The following is a 22777-nucleotide window of genomic DNA, read 5'->3' as shown; positions in this document are numbered from 1 at the left end:
ATGTTAATTTTTACCCCAGATCAGACCAAGAATAACACGGATCAACTCAACTCTGATTTTAACCAGCCTTCGGCTTTTGTTTAGATCACATTTTACACGAGGACAGGAGCGGCAACAGCTTTTTAGGGTGTGAGGTGTTCACAGTCACCATCGTGTGGCCATTAATGAAACTGCACTCTTAATATACTGGACAATATGTACAGATGAGATAGAATTATCAAGAAGTCAAGAAATGAATTACCCAAAGCTATCATCCTTACCCCTTGTTGCATAATTACACACTTTAGTTTAGCAAAATTACAAAATGTAAAATTCATCACAAAACACACGCACACGTCTTGAACAGCTAAACAGTGAGTAAATGTCAAGCAAGATGTGTGGTATAATATTTTATTCTCATATTTTATGGAATACAAAGCCCCCGACCCCACCGCCCCAAAAAAAGTGTGCACATCAGATCTGGTGGTAACTATTCAAGGACAAGGGAAAGAATAGGCGACAAAAAAATGGAAGTTGCTTTATGGGTGTGGAATTGTCCGACTGAAATTTAATGTGATGTTGATATTAAAAGTATACCCACTCATCGTGAATAACCCTTTAAAAAAAAAAAAAAGTAGCAAAATCTGGCTCCAGTCAGTTGATAAAAAGGGCTGCAGCTGTGACAGCTGAACAAAAACGGATTAAACGAAGCACGAGTTTCCATTTGGAAAAAAGAAACTTCTTTTCATTGATCTTTTCCATTTTGCTTACAAGGACGTAATCAATCATGTGCACCAATAATTTAGCTTTACATGGCTGTCGATTAAGTCGCTTTTCTATTTGTTTACATAATCTCTTGCTAAACCGCACAAAAGGAATGGAATTTTTCCCCCAAGTGGACTTGGGAGAGAAACAAAAAGATAACAATTATACAAAAGAAAGACAAATAGAAGGGATAAGAAAATGAATGCAACCATTAAATGTACTAGCAGCCAACCTAGGTCCAAAATGTAGGCCGTTTTACCCCAAAATGGCTTTGAAACATCGGAGTGTGTTTGACATAACTAGCCATTACATCCCAGTGAATCTGTACCACTGGAACCATGACACTGATCAGTTCCCATCAATTGGGACGAAATAGCTGAAGCACATTTAAGTATTTTCAGAAAGGTCTGGCCAAAAATCTTTGCTAATCTCATGTAAAACCAACCAGCTTGAAGACACACTGAGATGGCAAAACCACAGACAAGTATAGTGAATTAAAAATAACATTAGTAACATCACTGCCATTGAATCCATACATTTCAATGCATGACTAAGTCCATTTGAGAAGAATGGGGAGCAACCCCAAAACGGTGTCACACCAATTATGAGATGGTTTGAATTCATTATCCCAAAATGAATTGTAATCTTTTCCTGACCACTACACATCAAACACACCAGAAAACAAGTTAACCCAATACAATACACACAATCCAAGATTCACAGTCCGAAAAGGTGCTGTACGGAAAGAGCCTCAGGTCCTCTATGTCCACTGGTTAAAAGGTCCGACTTTGTGAAGCGGCAGTTTCACCTTTCAGTGAAAGCAATTAATGTGCTGGACATTGGAAAAAAGATTTTTTTTATTTTTAAAAAGAAAAGAAAAGAAAAAAGGACATGTTCGGGATTATCGTGCTTCACCTTGCCAGCCGCCACCTTATTTGTCTAACAGCTTTTCTCAGTTACTCTGGTGGGGAGAGTAAACAGGCTGTAGCAGCTTGCTGTCTAAGTCTATTCCTCTCTTTTTCAATCATTATTTCAATCCATCTATCCCGGTCCTTTCTTCTCTGGTCAGGTCCTCACACCATGTAGGAGTTTTGGTTCTTCAGCTTGTCCAGCTCTTTGCTCTGCTGCCTCAGAAACAAGATTCTGTAGTTGAGGAGGAAACAAGTGCATGTGAACGTGTGCTGTAAATGGCCACATCAGCTAAAATGTGAACGCAAATGTGGAACATTTGCCTCACCTCTGTTCCCTCAGTGTGGCCTGGATTTCACACACTCGGACCAGGGAGCGCAGGTTTTTCATCTCTGTGCAGATCTCAGACATGTACAAGCTGCCCATGTTGTGGAGGTCCTCGTGCAACCGAGCCGCCTGGCGGAGAGGGACGAGTGCTTAATGTCAAGTCACAACTTTAGATTTACACAACAATCATTCAACATTAATCAATACAGGGATCAACATTAGCTTACTGACTCTGGATGAATCAAAACTCAAAAGCTAAGCTGAGGGTTTATTGACCTTGAACACAAGTTTCACAGATGAAAATGAACAACTATAACAAGGACCACTAACTTTGTGTTTACAAAGCTTTCAACCACAACTAAGGGCCTCTCTCTTCAGATGGAGTTGCTAAGTGGGGGCGGGGGGATAATTCATACTAAGTGTAGCATAGTATTGCAAAATTTTCTGTAGCAATACTTTATCAAAACACAGAGTCCACGTATTGATCTACAATGTATGTATGTATGTATGTATGTATGTATGTATGTATGTATGTATTGGTCAGTTTGTGAGTAATAAGCGAGAAGTGAGATTAATAAAGACAAATTTAACTTTATAGATGAAAAAGATGTTGACAAAGTTTTCCTTTGGGAACAATTTGAAATTAGGAAAAATATGAAGTTGGAAAAATGCAATCCACTGCGATATATTGCAGAATATCGGAATATGTTTAAAATCTCAATAATATCGTACGGTGCCATAAGCATCATGATGTCGTACCGTGAAGCATCTGGTGATTCCAACTCCTACTGCTTAGTTGTCATGGAGATGATTTAGCTATTATGGTTTATCGTAGCTAACAGCTAAGAACGGGCACAAGATGAGCCTGAAAGCTTTGGAAACACCAAAGTAGGAAGACCTTGTGAGGACTTTTCTTTTTTGTCAAAGACTAAAAGGCTGTATTTGTGCCAGCAGCTCCACGGAGCCACAACTCTAACAAACACTGGTAACTGGTAACACTCCCTTGCCCTGTAACATAGAAACCTCTGTGGTAGATTGTACCTGTTTCTCAGTGTTCTCTGAAGGCCATCCTTGGATATGTCTGATGAGGCTCTCATCAAAATGAGTTGCAAGGGTGGGGGTGAATGAGCCGGGGTTGTCGCCCTGGGATTGGCTGGTGCTGCCTGAGGGGACATGGGGCAACGCAGCACCAGCTATGTTTGATCCCGTGCACAGCATCTCCTGGCTGGTAGAGCAAGACACATAATTACCGGGGTGAAGAGGCTGTAAATACAATTACATCCAGCTGCGGTTCCCTTAATGTTGAAATACCAATGTTTAGGCATATTAACAATAGTCCAGGATATCTAGGATTGACATGTCTCTGGTAAAAAAAAAAAGAAATAGACAGGATATTTGAGCCAGTATCTCATAAAAAACACACTTCATTTAACTATCATTTAAACAGGAGTATTATCTGACAAGATGAAAGTAGTTCAAGTCATCCCATTGTATGAATCTGGTGATACACATATTTTAAATAACTATAGATCTATCTCTGCTTTCTCAATTTGTCAAAAGGCTAGATAATTTCCTTGACAGACACAATTTACTAATGGACAGTCAGAATGGATTCTGATGAGGTAGTTCAATGCCTATGGCACTTATTGATTTAGTTGAAAGATTAACAAATTGTATTGAAAAATAAAACTATGCAGTGGGGATTTTCATTGATCAGAAAAAAGCTTTTGCTACTGTAGATCACAAAATCCTGTTATCATTTAACAGGACATTGTATGTTTAAGCAACCTCTTGTGCAAACTACAGTTAAAAGCATGTGTGTTTCAGTTTGTGGGGTGACCTTACGGAATGGACCGAACAATGACATCAAACTGAGCCTTAATATCATTTAATTCAAAAATAGATTTAAAAGAAATCATTACTTGACCAATACAGCAAATAGATCTAAACACAGGAACCGAATTGTAATTTCACGCTATTGTTGTATTTATGATCATTAAAGATTGTATGCTGTATTTGCATATCTAACACTGACCATCATATTTTTGATTAAATTTGGGTGAATAACCAACCTCAACAATGTGTTCAGCACTTAACAGCCATGAAACCTCTAAGTGTGGCCCTATAATATTACATCATAAATGCTGCATATGCATTTATGTAATGGTATGTCTCCATAATGGATTTGTGCAACAATAAATTACTTTCCCTATTGTTTACATATCTTCCCAGAAAACATTACTCTAAATAATGCACATCCCTCTATGGAACTCATTTCTACATAACTGAAGGAAACCATGAAAACTTTGGGACATGTTGCTATAGAAGTTTGTAAAATGTATTTTTGTAATTCAGGTGTCCTTTTACTTGTAAAACTGCCTTTTGGGTTTTTAATTGTTTGCTTTTCCCTCGAATCAATCCATCATCACAAACAAATAGGGCTGCAACTAATGATCATTTTCAAAGTTGATTAATCTGTTGAATATTTTCTCAATCGATTAGTAGATTGGTCAATAAAATTTCACAAAATGGTGAAAAATGTGGATCCGTGTTTCCCAAAAGCCCAAGATGACTTTCTCAAAGATTCAGTTTACTGTCAGAGGAGTGAAGAAACTAGAAAATATCCACATTTATTACATGGCTTGGTTGAATGTAGAAAGCGGTCTGTTATTTTCTTGATAACAGACCGTCGTCATCGGCACAGTTCTGTTCACGCTGGAGGACCGCTATCAATCAATCCGTTGAAAGAAGCCCAAATAATTTGTCTACATCTTTATATACCGTCTATGATCGCTGCGCAGTAACAGCCGTAGGGACAAAAAGGAAACAAGATGAATGAGGACATGAATGTTGACTTAAACATTCCCAAAGAAGCCATTCACTGTGTCTCACTTCACTGTCAATGGAAATGTTCAGTTTAATATGAATTAGAGAAGCTGATAACCCGCTAGCTCACTACAACTCTTCAGCTACTGTTGTGTCAATTCCTGCAGTGATTAAAACAGCAGCTGGGTAATTTGTCCACCAGGGCAGCACCCAATAAAATATACGGATACTGCCACAGCCCTTAAGGTGGTGTTGAGTAATAGACAAAGGGTTGCATTAAACAGCTAACGAGTTTACGTTGCTATGGATGCAGGATTCCAACCATAGAGACAGAATTGACTATTTTCTTTAGCGGAAGCGATCTCACACAATCGTAATACAATTGTATTTCTATCAATAACCATACCTTCTCTGCTGGAGAGTTCTGGGGTCCTCTGGACGCTTCTCCGCGGTCTGAGACAGGGGGACTGATCCTTGTTTACCTGAAGACATGCTGCCCTGAAGAGGGAAAGACCGACGGCAGGAGAGAAAGAAATATGAATAAAAACCAGCAAAAGAAAACTTAACAGACAACGGCAGTCATAACAATGTGGAGAAAAGAGAGAAGGTGGGGGTGTGTCACGAGCAACGCGAAGTACTCCGACATTCTTCAAACTGGACTGTTCTGTTACTTTTGCTCCTGCGACTCACCCTTGTTTGTGAGGATGCGATGCTGCCAGGGTGCACGCCAAGAAGGGATTTCTGGTTGCTCTGTGGCGTGCCGTTGCGTGGTGAGACGTACGGCCGCGGCGATGATGCGTCCGACGTCAGGGAGACGGGGGACTGACTGGAGTGCTGGGCTGCAACAGGAGGAAGTAGAATCAGTACGGAGGAGAAGAAGGTTCATTACGATGCTTTCCCTTCCCAGTGGCAGTACTGGTCCTCATGAAAACCCTTTGCCCAATTCCCTTGCTTGCTTTCAAATGTGAATAATCAGTTTAGCAACAAGGCAGCAAACAGTCTGACAACACAAGCACATTAAAAGGCTAGTCATGGAATAAGGGGCTTTCAGGTTGGACACAAGACGACTTGTGTCATCTTTTTCGGGCACACTTGTTGCGATTTCTATGCAACACATCCTCTGTTCCAGCAGAGAAGGCTTATTGGAATACATGGGAGGACATGTGTTGTTTTTCCACATAGCTATAGTCAATCTGAAAAAAAAGCGATAAATGCAGTTAACTTGCCTAAAATGCAGAATTTTACTGACTGAAGGTCAAGAACAAATTGTGTATTACACTGCATTTAAAAAAAACTGGCAGGGAGAGAAGGATCCTTTAATAAAAAAAATTTAAAAAGTCAGTGAAGCAGATGGTAAGAAACAGCGAGGAGGCCGTACCTTGGTTGGAGTGCTGAGCAGCTGAGAGCAGAGCAGTGATGTTGAAAGCAGGTCCAGCACTGAGGAGCTTATGAAGCACAGACCGCAAGGAAGCTTGGGTGACAGCAGCTGCCAAGACTGGAGGGAGGAGACAGAGACACACACACAAACACACACACACACACACACACAGACAAAGAGGTGAGTGCACAAACACGTATTGTTATGTCAGAAAACAAAGTTAAGATTTTTTATTTTTATTATAATCAGAGGAAAGATTTGTCTTTTTTTAACAGCCACTGGAGTCATTTTACTACTATTAAACAACAATCGCACCTGTATGTCAGGTTCACACAGAATATGAAAAAAGTAATCATAACTGCCAGGTTACTAACAGCAGAACACCGTCTGCCTTTGCTAACAGGGTCAAAACACACACGCACACATATAGGTAACGGAAAGATATTGACATGTTTTTTACCGTACATGCAGCTCTTCACACAGACTACCTTATTAGCCGGAATACAAGACAAAAAAAAACATTGTTTTTGGAAGAAAAAATAAACGCATTTTCACGCTTGTCCTGTTTGGAAAGTTTCCCTGGGATACTGTTAATCCAAGGAGAACGGAGTTGTCATCCTTGAAACATTTTCTCTTCGAAAATCTGTTACACAATTCTATAGCTCTCCTATCAGACTCTAAAAAAAAAAAACAGTCAAAAATAAGTTTATCTTAGCATTTATCTATTTTGTGCGTTAATTCATGGCTGCTTGACAGATGGTTCAATCCATGGGTCAATTCAATTCAATTTTATTTATAGTATCAATTCATAACAAGCGTTATCTCAAGACACTTTACAGATAGAGTAGGTCTAGACCACACTCCATCTGTTTTTGCACTAAAGACATCAGGAGATGTGTCACTCAGATTTCACTCATCATGAATGTATTTATACCTTGGCAGCAGACCATATTAAACTCCTGTAGGTTCTGCCGGCTAATGAAACACTAACTCTTGAAAAACTGACTTGCAAACCCTTGTTAGCTTATCAAAAAAAGGCTACAAACAACACGTAACACAACCCTTTCTGTAGGAGCCGGTGTTACAATGCTACACCCTCCACTCAAAAGAAGATCACATTCTGGTTGTTGCATATAATACTATCCACACTTTTTTTAAATGTAATTTCATAACGTCGAGAACACTCGGTGGCTCCAGTGTGAAATAGAGATAGACCAATTATCGCCCCTGGCCAATCACCAGTTTATTGTCATTTTGTTGATTATCTGCATTTCCATTTTCATTTGCCCAATAACCTATAAAGTTAATCAATTAACAATTGCGCTACTTTGGCTCCACTACAGCTCTGTGTATGTCCCTCTGCTTTGGTTTCCCTCACCCCTGAGTCTGATTTAACGTCCCGACCACAACACTATGTGACTAACTTTTACTGTGTATTATGTTGAAAGTAGTAAAAAATTGCTTAAAGCATTTAAACAAGGTTTTTTGTTGGAGTTGTGTGTAACATTCCAAAATCTTAATTTTGACCTAAAGCTTTTTGTTTTTACTGTAAATGCAAAAGTTCTAAAAAACAGCCTTAAAAAAAAACAATATGGGTCGATCCCTAATGGAAATGTTACGTCAAGATCTGGGTGAAACTACAGAGAAAGACACTATGGAAGTCATCTGGTGTTTCTTTAAATCAGTTGTGCCCTCACCTTCATTGAGTTTGGCCATGTCCATGCTGCCGTTGTTCATCTGCAGAGTGGCCTGCAGCGCTGGGAGCAGCTGATGCAGGAGGGCTGGGTCCTGCAGCAGCGCTGGTGACGGGGACTGGACAGACTGTGGCACCTGCCCCGAAGAGGAGGAGGACATGGCGGAGGGGGTGGAACCCAAAGCACCAGGAGCAGAGTTCAGGCTCTGAGAAGAAGAGGAAGAGGAGGAATGGCCGGAGTTGGATGCTGTGGACTGGTCCCCGGATGTTGTCTCTGTGGAGACGAGCAGAGCGTGAGACAAAGCATTACGTTATTTGTCAGGGAAATTTGTGCACAAGACATAATCAAGGTGACTTGGAGAGGATGACACTGTAAAAACCTGAACCACGTTGGTCAGGTTTTATAATTCTGTTAGACTTACTTGTTGAGGCTTTGTCCTGCAAGGCCTCTTGTCTATAGTCCATGTCCCTCGGGAAACTATTCGCCATCTTGACTGGGTCTTTCGGTCGTTGTTCCCTGAAACAGAATAAGCAGAACAACAGTGAACACATGCAGGATGAGGTTAGACTCTGTATAGTAAGCTAACAATATTCCGGTTCACGGCTTGATTTTGTAATGTACGACTGCACGAGAACCTCGATTACTCTTTCAGGTTGAAAATTGAATTGGCTTTCAGTGTACGTATTTCGTTATTTTATTTTAAGAGGGCTTGCCTCTCCAACAGGTCCTTGGGCTTCTCCCATTGGGAGACCTCAGTTCTACAGTTGTAGTAGTACTTCTTCCCAGAGGAGCTGATGTGTTCTGTCCAGTCATCTGCTGGGTCCTGGTGCTGAGAGAGACAAGACATGACACCTTAGAAAGCTTTACGGATATTATGACGAGTTAAGGAGAACCTAGGGCTATGCAATTCATCTTTTTTTTCTCCCGTAAAATCAATTTTGGCTTGTAACAATCACAAAAAAGAAACATTTGATCCGCCGTTGACGGAGCTATTGCCGCTGCTCCGTTAGTATTTCTTTTTCTTTCTTTTTTTTATGTCCCAAAGTTGTAATTACACATCTCTGCAGAGCTGTCTGCTGCACTGAACTCAAGAACAGTCATCGGCTCGCTGTCCCCTTTTAGGGCGAGCAACTGAAACAGTGACAGGACGTCATCACATGTGAAGTCACACCAGATAAACAAAAGCATGAGTACAGCAGTTCCTCCTCAGGCGGAGTAACAAACGGCAACGAAAGCTTCTGCAGCTGATTTACCATGGAAACCGCGTGAAATATGACACCTGCTGTCACTTGGAAAATAGCGTTATGGGCACTGAATTTTATGAATTTACTGTTTATCAGACTCCAGATGAAACAAGAAACTAATGTTAGTAAAACCAAATAGTAAAACTTTTACATTTTATTCTAATCCAAAGACTTTCTATAAGAGAAGGACACTAGATCCTGGAATGTAATTGTCAGATATACAATGCTTTTAAAAAACAATTGAAAATAACAATTTTCTTAAGTCCTAAATGTTCAGGCTACATAGAAGAGAATGGACATTAGCCACAGTATGTATGAAAAATAGTCAGCAGCTATGTTAACTGATGACTTGCAGGTAAATGAGCTATGCTTCTCTAAGTCTATGATCCTTTGATAAGTAAGCATCCATGTTCCTTTAGTAGTTAAGCATCCCTCAACTACCTTTTCCAATACATCTTTATCACCTGCATGTAGAACCCATACCGTGTATGCACATTTAAGTTTAGATTTGTAATAATTTTATCTTTGTTGTCTTGTCATGATGTTGCATTTAAAATTTGCACCGCTTTCCACCCTCTACTCACTTCAATATGATAACTAATAACTAGTGCTGTCCGTTAAACGCGTTAACGCAAACCCATTTTAACGGTGTCAATTGTTTTATTGCGAGATTAACGTTCTTTTGGCCTAGCAAGCTTTGTAGTTTTTTTACACATTGTTTTGCAACAACTAGTAACGTTAGAAAAACTACAACACCACACCGGATCTAGTTAGACCGGAAACAAAACAGGCACACTACACACATTTACTTGGGCTGGCGAGCTGGCCAAAGAGTTGTAACGTTACGTTTTGACGGTATAAAAGATTAAAATGTGCAATTAATTGCAAGTTAACTATGACATTAATGTGATTAAACCGGGGTGGTGGTTCCCCTCTTCAAAAAAGGGGACCAGAGGGTGTGTGCCAATTACAGGGGTATCACACTTCTCAGCCTCCCTGGTAAAGTCTACTCCAAAGTGCTGGAAAGGAGGGTTCGGCTGATATTCGAACCTCGGATTGAAGAGGAACAATGCAGATTCCGTCCTGGTCGTGGCCTCCGCCAGGGCTGCGCTTTGTCGCCAATATTTATGGACAGGATATTGAGGCGTAGTCGGGGTGGGGAGGATTTACAGTTTGGTGGGCTCAGGATCTCATATCTGCTTTTTGCAGATGATGTGGTCCTGATGAAATCATCAGCCCGGGTTCTTCAGCACTCACTGGATTTGTTTGCAGCCAAGTGTTAAGCGGCTGGTATGAGGATCAGCACCTCTAAATCTGAGGCCATGGTTCTCAGCCGGAAATCGATGGAGTGCCTTCTTCGGGTAGGGAAGGAGTCCTCGCACCATTAGGTGGGGCATTACATTCATTTTGTTGCACCGTTGTGATGAAAAGAAAGCTGAGCCGGAAAGCAAAGCTCTCGATCTACCGTCATGACCGAAAGAACAAGATCCAGGGTACAAGCAGTTTGGGGTTCCCTGCTGGAGCTGCTGCCCCCGCGACCCAATACTGGATAAACGGATGGATGGATGGATGGATTATTGTGATTAAATATTGTAATCGCTTGACAACACTACTAATCACAGTATACATGAAAACCGGGTTCCAAAACAACACTAAATATTGAGTATCAGGCCTTATTGCTCAGTACAACCAGATACTGAGTGAGATATAATAAAAATTAAATATTTTAACATGGAAGTCTTACATCTCATCAGACCATCTACTCTCTAGAAGGAGCCTGTTACATAAGATCCATGGGTGTTATGACAAACAATGTCTGCACAGAGGGAAAGAGAGATATTTCTACATAATGTCTGGCCTACTATGTTCCAAGTAGGGTGACAGCAATTTCTACACAAAACACTCAGAGTATATCATTAGATTACACTGAACCAGGTCTTACCCTGTCCGCAGGCTTGCTCTGAGTCGCATGCGAGTCAGAGCCATGGTGGGAGCTGTTGTTGTGAGAGTTCTCCTGAGGAGAGGCGCTGGTCCCTGTAACAAAGCCATATATCAATTAAGAGTTGAAGAAAAGAAAAAAATGTTAGGCATATGTATTGGATATTAGTGACAGCTGCAACTGCCAAATTGGAAACACTTTGTTTGCATTATCCACATTGGAACAGCAAATAGCTATGTTGTGATCTGATGGCAGTGAGAGGACAAAATAGTGTGAAGCTCCACTTTGTTCCCCATGACAGTTTCCAGGTTAATGTTATGCTTTTCATCAAACTCCGCACCCACGTCTCCTCAAAAGTGATAAGGGTTAAGAGTGCATATATGACAAAACAAGTCACCACAGTATGTTAGAGATCAACACAGAAACGATGCCATAATTATAATTAATAATTAACATTGACGATACTGATACAGGAAAACGTATTTGTTGATTCACGTACACACAAGTGATTACATTTAGCGGAGGCTGAGAGCTGATAGTTTGCTTGCAGCCACAAGCATCTGATGTTTTCTATTTTTCTGAGGTGCAGGACCAAGGTGCTGCCTTTTCCTTATAGCAACCCTTTAAGATAAAACGTGCATGCATTTGTAGGACCACCAGATCCTAATAATTGCTCCTTGTGGGTTGAATAAAAGTTGTTGAAGTGAATTGATTCAGGCTTACCATTTTTTCCTCTAATGGCGTGAGAGGTTTTTGCCTTGCCATGTCCTGTGCCGTCTCCCTGTCTGCTGCCAGGACTTTCGTCGGAGCGTCGGAGCATCTTGTAAGGGGGTGTGGGGTCTGATGAGCCATCGCGCACTTTGTCGTAGCAGTGAAGGCTGCCGGACTGGCTCTTTGGCTGAGATTTATGGGTCTAGATTGAATAAAGCATGGCAGAAAGAGTTGTTTTGATGGGTAGGTTTTGTAATCTTTTCCTTGTTTTGTTTAAGTAAATATACATGGGAAATGTGTGTGTCTGTAACATATATATAAATATAAGTGTACGGCCAAGGTTCTCTGCTTTTCAGCATTTCTTGAATGTATTCTACAGGAAGTCCTTTAAACGTTGGTAACATCATTTTGTGGCAATGTAAAAATTTGTGCCTGTATCAACACAACATGAATTTTGGAGAAAACTTTGCCAGGTTTTACAAGAACATTACACATGGGAATACAGAATGGAAGTAAAGGAAAGACCATCAAAGAGACCCGTAATGTTGTTCTGAAACACATGGCAGAGGCAGAGAAATCAGCACGACCTACGTCATCCAAAGTGTGACAGCATTTCACACTAAATAAATAAATAAAAAGTGTGTTAATTGCAAGATATGCAAAAATAAGCTTCTGGTGAACTTTGGTGTCATTGTGTGTCTTGTCTGTATATGCTCTTTGGGTTACTTACCAATTATACAACTAGAAAAAAAACAAAAAAACACAGAAAACCATGAGAGGCTTCTTGATGGGAAGTGCATCATGTACACCACAGTAAGCCCTGTCTTGACGGATAGTATCCTCGTCATTGACATGAGGCCTCTAACTGATTGAAGATGACAGTTTTTTTTTATATATGACTTCAACAGGTCAGGGATGCTCAAGGAGCAACCTGTTTCTGCACTCTTCCGATTTTTTTGTTAGTTCTGTTTTTAAATAAAGAGTTGCAAAATAATGCTTTTTTTAAATCAGATTCAGCGAAAAAATAATCAACAGATTAATCGATTATTGAAGCAATCGTTAGTTGCAGGCCTACATTACACAAAATGCCACAGCAGTTTTGTGATAGTCATGTAGATTGAATGTAAATAAAGTTGTTGTGGTTTAATTTGTTCAACAGTATTATTAAGTGCCAATATAATTGGGAATTTAACTGAAAGTGCGACTTAATTTGAATGTAAACTATTGCACCATGATTAGCTAACGTTACGTTAGTAGAAAGTAATGACAGGTGACCTAAATTGTTATATGTCATACCTGATAGGATTGCGAATCCCTTCTGTCGTTGCACCTGTGGATATAAACAGAAAAAAGCAGTATTGTCAGACAGTTTTTGTCAGGCTTTTTTACCTTAGAAACATGCTTTTTGGAGCTTATTTAGCTACTGTTAGCTAAGCGTGATTTGCCACCTTAGCAACAGCTGCTTGCTCTAACGTTTGTAGTAAATACCGATCACATTTAAAACGTATCGTAACTAGCGTTACATATTCTGACCTATACACCCACGGTTTACCATTAACACGTTAGTTAGCTTACAATACGTTAAATGATAAGCTACAGAAAATATCCGGAACCCAGAGCTAATTGCAAACTGTTAGCTCGTAGCACTGATAGCTAGCTAAGCTAGCTAACGGTTACAGGCAACAAGAATAATCAACCTAGCTACATATGGAGAAAAAAAAAAAGTAAACCCTACGAATAACATTAAACATGTAATGGTTTGTGTTCGATTTACCCATCGCTGACTCTTGTTGGTTTCCTTGCATACATCACCATCAAGGCCGTGGTGGTGTGTGTGTGTGTGTGAGGGGGAACCGTGGCCTCCTGTCTGTCTGCTTTCACAGCTCTCTTTTCTTCAGCTTCCTGATATCTGCACTCAGTCTGTCCTACCACACAAAAACCTACAAGCAGTGCACCGAGCACCAGCACTGCATAGCGGGTGGTCTTTATTGCAAACCACCCTCAGTGCATCGTCTGGCATGTAATTACGGTATACGCTTGGCTCGGCCGATGTAGCTCAGCAAAAAGCAGCAGAGTCAGGAGGAAACGGTGAAGACGGACTTCCTCGGTAATGTTTAGCTAGAAAAAAAGAAGTTCCGGTTGTATTTTCAAATTATAATAACCATATTGAGTAAAGAGAGGTACCACAACGAATAAAAGTACATTAGGTAAACTTTTTCAAATGCCGGTTTTGACAGTCCTGTGCACAGTAGTAATGTTTAACTCAAAAACAAAAATAGGGAGGAATAACCGCTGACACATTGTCGCAGTTGTTACTGGATAATTAGCGTTAGCTACCTAACGTTAGCAAACCGAGTGGGTCTGCTAACGTTAGTTTTAAGACGTTTCTGACAAGCAGGGAACTTCTGTGTTCCCAGACTTTACATGCCTTTGTGTTGATATATCGAAAACAATATTCTCTTAGCATGGAAAAGCAGAACGAAAAACTTTACGACCACGTTGTAAGTTACAACAACTTATTACAACTTGTAACTACAAATACAAGATTTATATTTTCTCACTAAAGCGGTTTTAAGTTTGCGCTCTTATTTTGAATTAAGTAGGCACATTTCCGGTATTAGCCTAGCTGTCTCTGGCTAACGTGACGCAGCTGAAAACGAAGCTAGTTGGTGCTGTGGACTCCTCCTCTGAGTTAACATCTCGTTGGTTAGAAATTTCTTGGACACACCTACGGTCGGTGTATAGTCTGATCTGTTGTCAATGAACAATAACGCTTGTCATCCATGTAGCCAACAGTGTATTTTCCTTCTTGGACTTATTTGGTACAGCTACGGTGTGTGGATAAGGCAGTACGACAGACACTGACTTTTTGGTCAGTATGCATCGCAGATGGGGAACATATTAACTTTTATTTCTACATTTATTCCACAGCACATACATGGGCCTATATTGGTTTAAATTGAGCTTACATTATCAGCATCCCCACATAGAGGTCAGGGTGATACTGAACCGCTAATGAAGAAGACTTGACCCTGATGAAGAAGACTTGAACCCAATGAATAAGGGTAATGGGGTTGATATTGCGACATTCATCACACTGTTGAGGTTTGATGCAATCCTCTTAACATACATCTTCACGTTGTTGAAGTTACTTAAAAAACAGATATCTCATGCAACTTATTTTATCACCACAGATACAATTGTGAAATTAAAGAAAAAACAAATGAATTAAAGTATGCCTACTGAAAGGATGCAAATGCTGACCTGTGATTCAGTTAAATCTGTCATACGTGGAAAGCTAACTGGTGTAGGCTAACATTATTCCCCATGCTCTTTGATTGCTGTATCGATTGCCTGTCAGCTTGATTTAGGTCAGACTGACACATATTGACTGGATAAGGAACAGTCTCTTTTACAGTTTGGTCAGTCAGACACTATGCAACCTCTCTCTAGAAGTGGATGTTCACATGTAGCTCATACTCTTTAGGTATTAAGTGATATATATGGCCTGTCTATACTGGGCCTGATGGAGTGGATAATCTCTGGTGAGTGCTATTTAACTGTATGTGTTTTCATCTACTTATTATATTATTTGTTGGAATGGACACAAACGTGTGCGTTACACTCCTAATCTATACCCCAGATTAGGTGTATAAGACCAAAGTTTTTCTCACAATATTTTCATTTTTCTGCTATTGAAACATTAAAAAAGAAATAGAAGTGTCAATATAGATTGTTTTATTTCTCTAGCCATGTTAATTAAGACGTACCGGACACTTTTTGTTTTGCAAACCATTGTTACCTTTTCTAAAATTGATCAAAATCATGAACTGAGAGGATAAAAATTGATTAATTTTGAGCAGAGGACATGCATTATGTATATTGTAGTATGAGTTATGTTTGCATTACTGTTTGTTGTACTTTTAGATAAGTTGAATGTGAAAAAGGAAAGTAACTCAGCCTATTATTGAGAAACCATTTACTGATGTAATACTTCTTGATATATGTGCAGTGGAACAATGTGTTACCCGAATGTTGCAATATTTCATACCAGCATTAGGGGGCAGTAATATGTCAGAAGAAAGAAATCTCACACCGTTTGAAAAACCTATTTCTTTCACTAGTCTCCCTCATCACTAATAAAATTAAAAAGAAATTAGGAGCGATTTACTGAGTATGAATGTATATATATATATTTATATATATATATATATATATATATATATATATATATATATATATATATATATATATATATATATATATATATATATATATATATATATATATATATATATATATATATATATATATATCTCAAGGGTTTCAATATTTGTTGAATCTTTCTTTTCCTGTGCTCAGAGTGAGGAGGATGCTGAGTCGAACAGAACACAGAGGTACGTCCAAAGTGGAGCAGGTTAAGATGTTATATATGTACATGATAGGCAATTTGAGCACATTCTTTTCATCTTTCTTTTTAACTTTGCTTATCCTGCCAGATAAAATAGCTGCAAAACTGGAAAATAAAGCAAGGATCCCCATAACAGTGACTCTTTTATATGCTACCCTGTGAGAGGTGTTTTATCACACCTTACATTTAACCTTTGACCTCTCTCTTTGGGTTCTGACCTCGGTATCTCGTAACCATAAACAGGGTTTCTGCAGGGTCTTAACCTGTCTAAAATTTCAAAATCAAAATTTTAGGCCTTAGAAATTCTTAAATTTGCTGAAGTAATATATAAACATATATATGTAAATGTCTTAAATCATTTTAAACAGTTCTTAATTTTCCTACTTTTAATGCTTCTGCACTTGTTTATAAAGGGTTGTTTTGTTCTGTGGAGTTGTAGCTCTTAAATTTGCTAGTCAAAATATAATTGGATGTACATTTACTGACTATTATTATCAATTTTATTCAATTTGAATAAATGTTTTTGCAACTTTGTAAGTAATTTTTTGACGCTTCATTTCGTTGTACGTTTATGTTGGGATACAGGTCTTAAATTTCCTTCGTAAAGGTCTTAAATGGTCTTCAAAAATGTGACTTGGTAAAACCTCCAGAAACCCTGATTAAGCTCAATATCAGGTGCAGGTGTGCTTATGGATGTGGTGTGTATGTGTGTCTACGTGTAGCAGTGTTCTGCTCCACCTCCTGCAGGTGTGTGCAGGTTGCTATCATCAGTGATGTCAGGAACAGAGTCCCACACAGACAGGGAGGAGGACTACAGGTTCCTCCACAGCATGTTGATGGAGAAGAAGCTTCACCTGCTCTTTAAGGTTAAGACAAATTTATGCTACAATGATTTTTTCTTGTTTACTTCAAGTTATTTTAGTCACAGCATTTAGTTTTTTCTAACTTCTTTAGGTTGCAAAATACAAAGCGGAATTAAATACCCAGATCTTATTTCTAGTAGTACACCAGTGTAAAAATACTCCATTAAGAGTAAATCTTCTGCATTCAAAGTTTTACTCAATTCAGTTCAGTTTTGTTTTATTTGTAGTGTCCGATCATAAAAGACGTTGTCTCAGGACACTTTACAGATAGTGAAGGTCTAGACCACGCTACAGTTTACACAAATCAAACTATTTCCCCAAGAACATGCATTGGGTGTGAGTAAAAACTGCCTTTTAACAGGGATAAACCTCAGACAGAACTTGGCTCTCGGTGCCTGGTCATTTGCCTCATCTGCTTCTGCCTTTCAGTAAAAGATGATACAGGAAGAATGGCTCCTGTCAGTGTTACTCTATTATACATTAGTATTACATTATTGTTGTTATTATATTATTATTATTATTAATAATAATGCATGTACTATGTAAGTGGCACTTCAGTGTTGCAGCTGGTCTAGATGGAGTTAATTTTAACCACTGTATTGTATATACTGTTGGGTGGATTAATGTAAAAATGTATCATATTTGATAAAACTCTTATAAGATTCTCCAAGAGCACAGATGCAGAAGACCTGTAAACCTTGACCAATCAAAGCCAACTAACCTTTTTCGGGAGGGGGGGCTTGTGGGAGACAGGATGTAAAACAGCTTTTCAGACAGAAAAGTGCATTATATATTATATAATGTGTACTTAACATGTGAACATGTTGTATTAGAAGCCCTAAATATTGTAATGTAAATTGTATTATTATAACTTATTTTAATTAGTGGTAGAAGTAATATTAGTACTTGAAGTTGCAGTAAGTGACTTTTTTACTGCAGAGAAAACTTTTTATTGTGATGCTTTCCTGACTTGACAGATCCACGAGCGGCTGAAGCGGTTTGAGAAGCGAAGCCCTATCCCGGTCCAAGAGCATGCCGCAAGTCTGGCTTCAGATGTGAGTGACTGTCTCCAAAAATATTTTGCAAATAGAGGCGCTGCAGAGGATGACAGTTTGACAGCAGAGGGAAGTGTTCAAGTTATTTCCTCCACATACAGATGACTTTCCCATCACACAGAAGCCCGAGTGGTAATGCACAGTCCTTCCTATGCAAACTGAATTATGAAATGTTAGCTCAAAACTCTGTCACCTCGGATAGTATCACTTGAAAGGCTTTGTTTTATAGCAGATATCATTTGGTATCTGCATGCCAGGAGTTAGGTCAATGAGGACAGTTCCGAGCAAAAGGCTGCTGAACTCATTTTGTGTGTAGTCTAATGTTTCAAGTTGGAGGGAACACTATTCATTTCAGATTTAAGATGAAGTGACAGAGAGTGATCCAACTACAGCTGTGACTCAATATGGCACGACCAGTCCCTTCAGATGTGCATCCTACTTCATATACCAGTCCTCGTCATTCCTGTTACTTACCAACCGATCACTCCTATATTTCTATCTCATCCCACTACCTTCCTTGAACCATTTTAGTCAAGTTCCACCTTCATTTCATTACGTTTCCCGTCTTGTTCCTGGACAAAGTGTCAAACAAGGATGTTCTTTTTACACTTTTCCCTTACTCCATCTTTTCTTCTCTCCATCCCCAAACCATACTTCCCTTTCCATTATCTCTACTCTTCCCCTTTCTCTGTATCCTTTGCCCTTTCTCTCCATTTGTGTTTCTTCATCTTCTCTCTATACCCTTCTGCGCACTGTAATTCCTGCCATGTTTCCATACCGTCTATCCAACCCTATCCTCTCCCTCGAACTTCTCTCCATCTCCTTCTCTTCACTCCCCTTGCTTCATATTCTGTTAGACAGCTACTCTCCGCCTGGCTTAAATCATCAGGACCTACTGGAAGGGCCAAACCATGGGTCTGTTTCCCCTCAGAGAGGCTTCTGTTTGCTCACAGTGGAAACTAATGACCTTCATGCATTGTGTCTCTGGAGTGTGCCTAGACATCTTGAAGCAGTAGAAGTCATTACAGTAAAATGCTCGACAAGACGGGCGACTGCACACAGTCACACTCCGCCTCTCTACTTGCCGCTGAAGGCAAGGCTGCTCTGTTTTAGCTGTCGCCGCAGCTGTCGTGTAGCCTTGAACTTGGAGCTTTTATCCGACGGTGGCTAAAAGAAAAAAAAGAAAAACAGAAACAAATAGTTAACATCATGAAGAAAAAGCCCCAGTGAGGTGAACAGGGCCATCTGAAAGTGTAGAAATGATGGCAGTACCAATGATGTGTCACTGCAGTCTAAATCAGATGCTGAAGTTGAATTTCACTAACCTTTTTTGTCTCTCTGCTTGTTTCTCTGTCTCTCTTGGCTAAACCTCAACCAGGCAATGATATAAATGTGTACCTCTAATTATAAACAAGTTATGCCTATACCCTGCCTCTCCTTCTTTTTCTCTCCTTCCAGTTGGCGGAGGAGTTAATATACCAAGCCTGCAGAGATGAAGTCGAAGAACTGGTTGACCTTTTTTCCAAACCCAACTTTAAGGTGAAGAGTATTTCCTTCCATGGTGATGATGTGGTCTTGTAGCTTTACACGTGTGTCTACCCAACACTCCCCCAGCCAAGTCCTTTGTCCAGTCAAATTGTTTCACTTCTACCCATATACACCATTCTTAAGATAAATAGTTCAACATTTTTAGAAACATCTTGTTTACTTATTTTGCCAAGAGTTGGCGTTATTAGGGTGGATTGATACCACTCTTTTGCCTGTATGTCAAATATTAAGCTACAGCCAGCAGCCGATTAGCTTAGCACAAAGACTAGACTTAGAGGAAAGCAACTAGCCTGGCTTCTCAAGAGTCTTCCTGTAAATCTGCAACTTGTCGTCTATTTTCAAATCACCATTTAGCTGAGAGTTAGACAAGAAGTATCAATACTGCTCTAATAGCTACCTATTAATTATGAAACTACAGCCAGGGAATGCTAGGTTAGCCTACCTTAGCTTAGCATAAAGAATGGAAGCAGGGGGAACCGATAGCTTTGCTTTATCTAAAGGTAAAACAACTGCTTCACTTCCTGTAAAGTCACAATCTCTCCGTTTTTACAATTTGGTTTTTGAATGAATTAAACAATCCAGATACTGTGTTAATTAGGTAGCTTTAGAGATGCCAGTAGGCAAATCTTTGTTATCTTTTTACAAAGCTAGGCTAATTTTTCCCCCTGATTTTAATCTTTATTCTATGGTAATTAAGATAACCGGCTGCTAGTGGTATCGCTCTTCTCATCTAACTCTTGGCGAGACAGAATTTTTCTGTCACTGAAGCACATCCTAGAATTGCCATTTACATGGACCATATATGAAGCAAGAATGTAGACCGCTCAGAGGATGTTGTTTTGCTTCCTTCTATTTCAGTGAGCCAAAGGATCATTAACAATACAAGTAACACACTCATGATGGTGTGGGTACACGTTCAGTCCTTTTTCTTGATACAGGTGACACTAGAACTCTAATCTGAGAATGAGAATGTAGGAATGCTTCATCTGAGCTATTCTGATGCTGTTCAAGTGACTGAACACTGGAGCTTACACACACACAAAAACACATCAAAAGGCTTAAAAAAGGTCACACAAAGTGAGAAATTAATCCAACTGTAAATTCTATTAAATGTATTTTACCTAATCATTTTGCCCACTGAGAGGTGCTGACATCTATTAACCACACTGGAATTGAAGCTAATCTACTGCCTAGTTATGTTTATTAGTTTTCACTCATGTAGAGGCCCAGACTACTCAAATGCATGTTTCCTTTTTTCAGATGTGATGACAGTCATATTTCAGACACACACACATACTCACACAGCACACGGTTTTCCAGTGAGCTGCAGAAGGCGTCGCTTTTCTTAATGAGGAGCTGAGGCCAACCAAGAACTAACAGGTTTGTTTAAACAATGACCTGTTTGTTCTTGGCCCCAACGCAGGAGCTCACACATACTTATAAGAGACTTGGGGTATAATATTCTGTGAATGAATGTTTGTTTTTTGAAAATCTGTCTCTGAAAGTGGCCAGAGACACATTGCTCCGCTGGCAGCTTATGAGCAGAGCAACTGTTGATGGACAACATGGATAAGTAGACTAACTGACAGATCGATTGGCTGATTGTTAAAATCAAGTTGATGAGCAGATGTTTTCCTCCTATTCTCAGTTTTTTTTCTTCTTTTTTTATTATATATTATATATATATATATATAGATATTAACGTTTATCCAGAATATTGTTTTTCTGCAAACAAACCTGGGGTTTTTGCACAGCCAAAGGTAACAATGAGTGAACTTAAATGAACTGTCTGGGCAGTTGTTTCTAAGACTTGTGTGTGTGTGTGTGTGTGTGTGTGTGTGTGTGTGTGTGTGTGTGTGTGTGTGTGTGTGTGTGTGTGTGTGTGTGTGTGTGTGTGTGTGTGTGTGTGTGTGTGTGTGTGTGTGTGTGTGTGTGTGTGTGTGTGTGTGTGTGTGTGTGTGTAGGGGGGTTCTTTCAGGTGGCGCACGGGCTGGCAGTACATTCCAGACCAAATCAAACTTAGCATGTTGGTACTGGCAGAACTGAAGGTTTGTGACCAGAGGGAAAGTGCTGTTTTTTTTTAGTAGTGAGTGCAGGCTGGCCAGCCAAACTTGTTGGAAGTTTTGCATAGTCTCAGTCACCTTTAATTAGTCAACAGGGATTTTTGGCATTTTTGTTTGAGTGCTTACCAGTTTTTAACCTCACAATAACATTTAACCATCTCTGGCCTAACCAGTTGCCCTAAACTGGTGACAGTGCTTCTTCATTGCGCTTCCATCTAGAATGAACACAATTAAATGAACAGAGCTTTGCAGTGATTACTGGCATTAGTTCACAATGTTGACTTTGACAGCAGCTTGCCAGCCAGCGTGTCGCTTTCCATTTAGTTCGGAGTGTTCTGTTGGCTTTATCCAGTGGCATTTTTCCATACCAAGTGAGATCCATTAGAGGGTACTAGCCCCAGTGCCACATCAATTCACAACACCTCAAATTCAAAGTGACAAACCTGACTGCAGATCAACACTTTTGCTGTATTTCTGTTTCCTACAGGGTCTGCTGTCTGTCCATGACGCTGTAGCTCAGAGAGACTTTGAGCCTACTCTGCCACCAATACCTGATGATGTACTGGAGGAGGACGAGGATTCTGTCAAACTTGTCAGTCTGGTCAAAACCAAAGACCCCCTGGTCAGTAAACATGTTTCAGAGGTTGAGTTAAATTATCTGATTTATCTCATTTGGCTTAAATGAATAGTGTGACAATTGGGGAAATATACAAATAGAGAGTTTATGAGAAGGTTGATGCAGTAACACTGTGCCTGTATGTTACATGTAAACTTGGAGCTTGGTAGGGCTGGGACGATATGCTTTATCCCAAAATGATTCTTTCGCGATACATGGGTGCCCATTTTATGTTTTTTGCGATTTTCATTTATTGCGATTCTTATTTAATTTGTAAAGAAGAACATAACATGTATTTTCTGCATTTTCTGCTTTAGTTCTGTTATGCTGGAAGCGGTTATGATGTTGTTGCCATCAGTGGTACTGTATAAGGGTCAATGACGTGACGCCTACGTTTTCTGTCCAATTGCAGTTTCTTGAGCTTAACAGTTCAAAATTTCATAATAATT

General features: G+C 39.6%; 2 protein-coding genes across 4 annotated transcripts in view; one reads left to right on the top strand and one right to left on the bottom strand.

Annotated features, from left to right (window-relative positions):
• Positions 1 to 609: 609 nt before the first annotated feature.
• LOC117954043 (WW domain-containing adapter protein with coiled-coil-like) lies at positions 610 to 13794 on the bottom strand. Its single transcript, XM_034887503.1, has 13 exons — positions 13547 to 13794; positions 13069 to 13102; positions 11785 to 11974; positions 11065 to 11156; positions 8592 to 8707; positions 8300 to 8394; positions 7882 to 8151; positions 6185 to 6301; positions 5497 to 5645; positions 5213 to 5304; positions 3022 to 3205; positions 1982 to 2109; positions 610 to 1887 (listed from the first exon to the last, which is right to left on the bottom strand). The coding sequence occupies exons 1-13, from the start codon at positions 13585 to 13587 to the stop codon at positions 1818 to 1820; spliced, it is 1578 nt and encodes a 525-aa protein (XP_034743394.1). The 5' UTR covers positions 13588 to 13794; the 3' UTR covers positions 610 to 1817.
• Positions 13795 to 14360: 566 nt separating this feature from the next.
• Positions 14361 to 22777, top strand: part of LOC117954042 (MAGUK p55 subfamily member 7-like) — a 25494-nt gene continuing 17077 nt past the window's right edge. Inside the window, exons 1-6 of one of the 3 annotated variants that reach the window (XM_034887501.1) lie at positions 14361 to 14505; positions 16135 to 16169; positions 16931 to 17049; positions 18024 to 18101; positions 19560 to 19640; positions 22200 to 22334. In XM_034887501.1, coding sequence (XP_034743392.1) covers positions 16145 to 16169; positions 16931 to 17049; positions 18024 to 18101; positions 19560 to 19640; positions 22200 to 22334 — 438 coding nt within the window. In that variant the 5' untranslated portion in view covers positions 14361 to 14505; positions 16135 to 16144. Of the gene's footprint in view, positions 14506 to 14904; positions 15318 to 16134; positions 16170 to 16930; positions 17050 to 18023; positions 18102 to 19559; positions 19641 to 22199; positions 22335 to 22777 lie in introns of those variants that run through there. The other 2 variants (XM_034887499.1, XM_034887502.1) reach the window with 2 other exon arrangements.

The sequence above is a fragment of the Etheostoma cragini genome, chromosome 12 (assembly GCF_013103735.1).
Source record: "Etheostoma cragini isolate CJK2018 chromosome 12, CSU_Ecrag_1.0, whole genome shotgun sequence".
NCBI lineage: Eukaryota > Metazoa > Chordata > Actinopteri > Perciformes > Percidae > Etheostoma > Etheostoma cragini.
This window is presented reverse-complemented; position numbering and strand designations above follow the sequence as displayed.

Bases quoted from the DNA above. Each gene is read 5' to 3' on its own strand.
- LOC117954043 (XM_034887503.1), bottom strand. From the start codon at position 13,587: ATGGTGATGTATGCAAGGAAACCAACAAGAGTCAGCGATGG. The intron at 13,103-13,546 runs GTAAATCGAACA...TTATATCCACAG, and splicing joins CCAACAAGAGTCAGCGATGG to GTGCAACGACAGAAGGGATT. The intron at 3,206-5,212 runs GTATGGTTATTG...TTGCTCTACCAG, and splicing joins AGAACTCTCCAGCAGAGAAG to CCAGGAGATGCTGTGCACGG.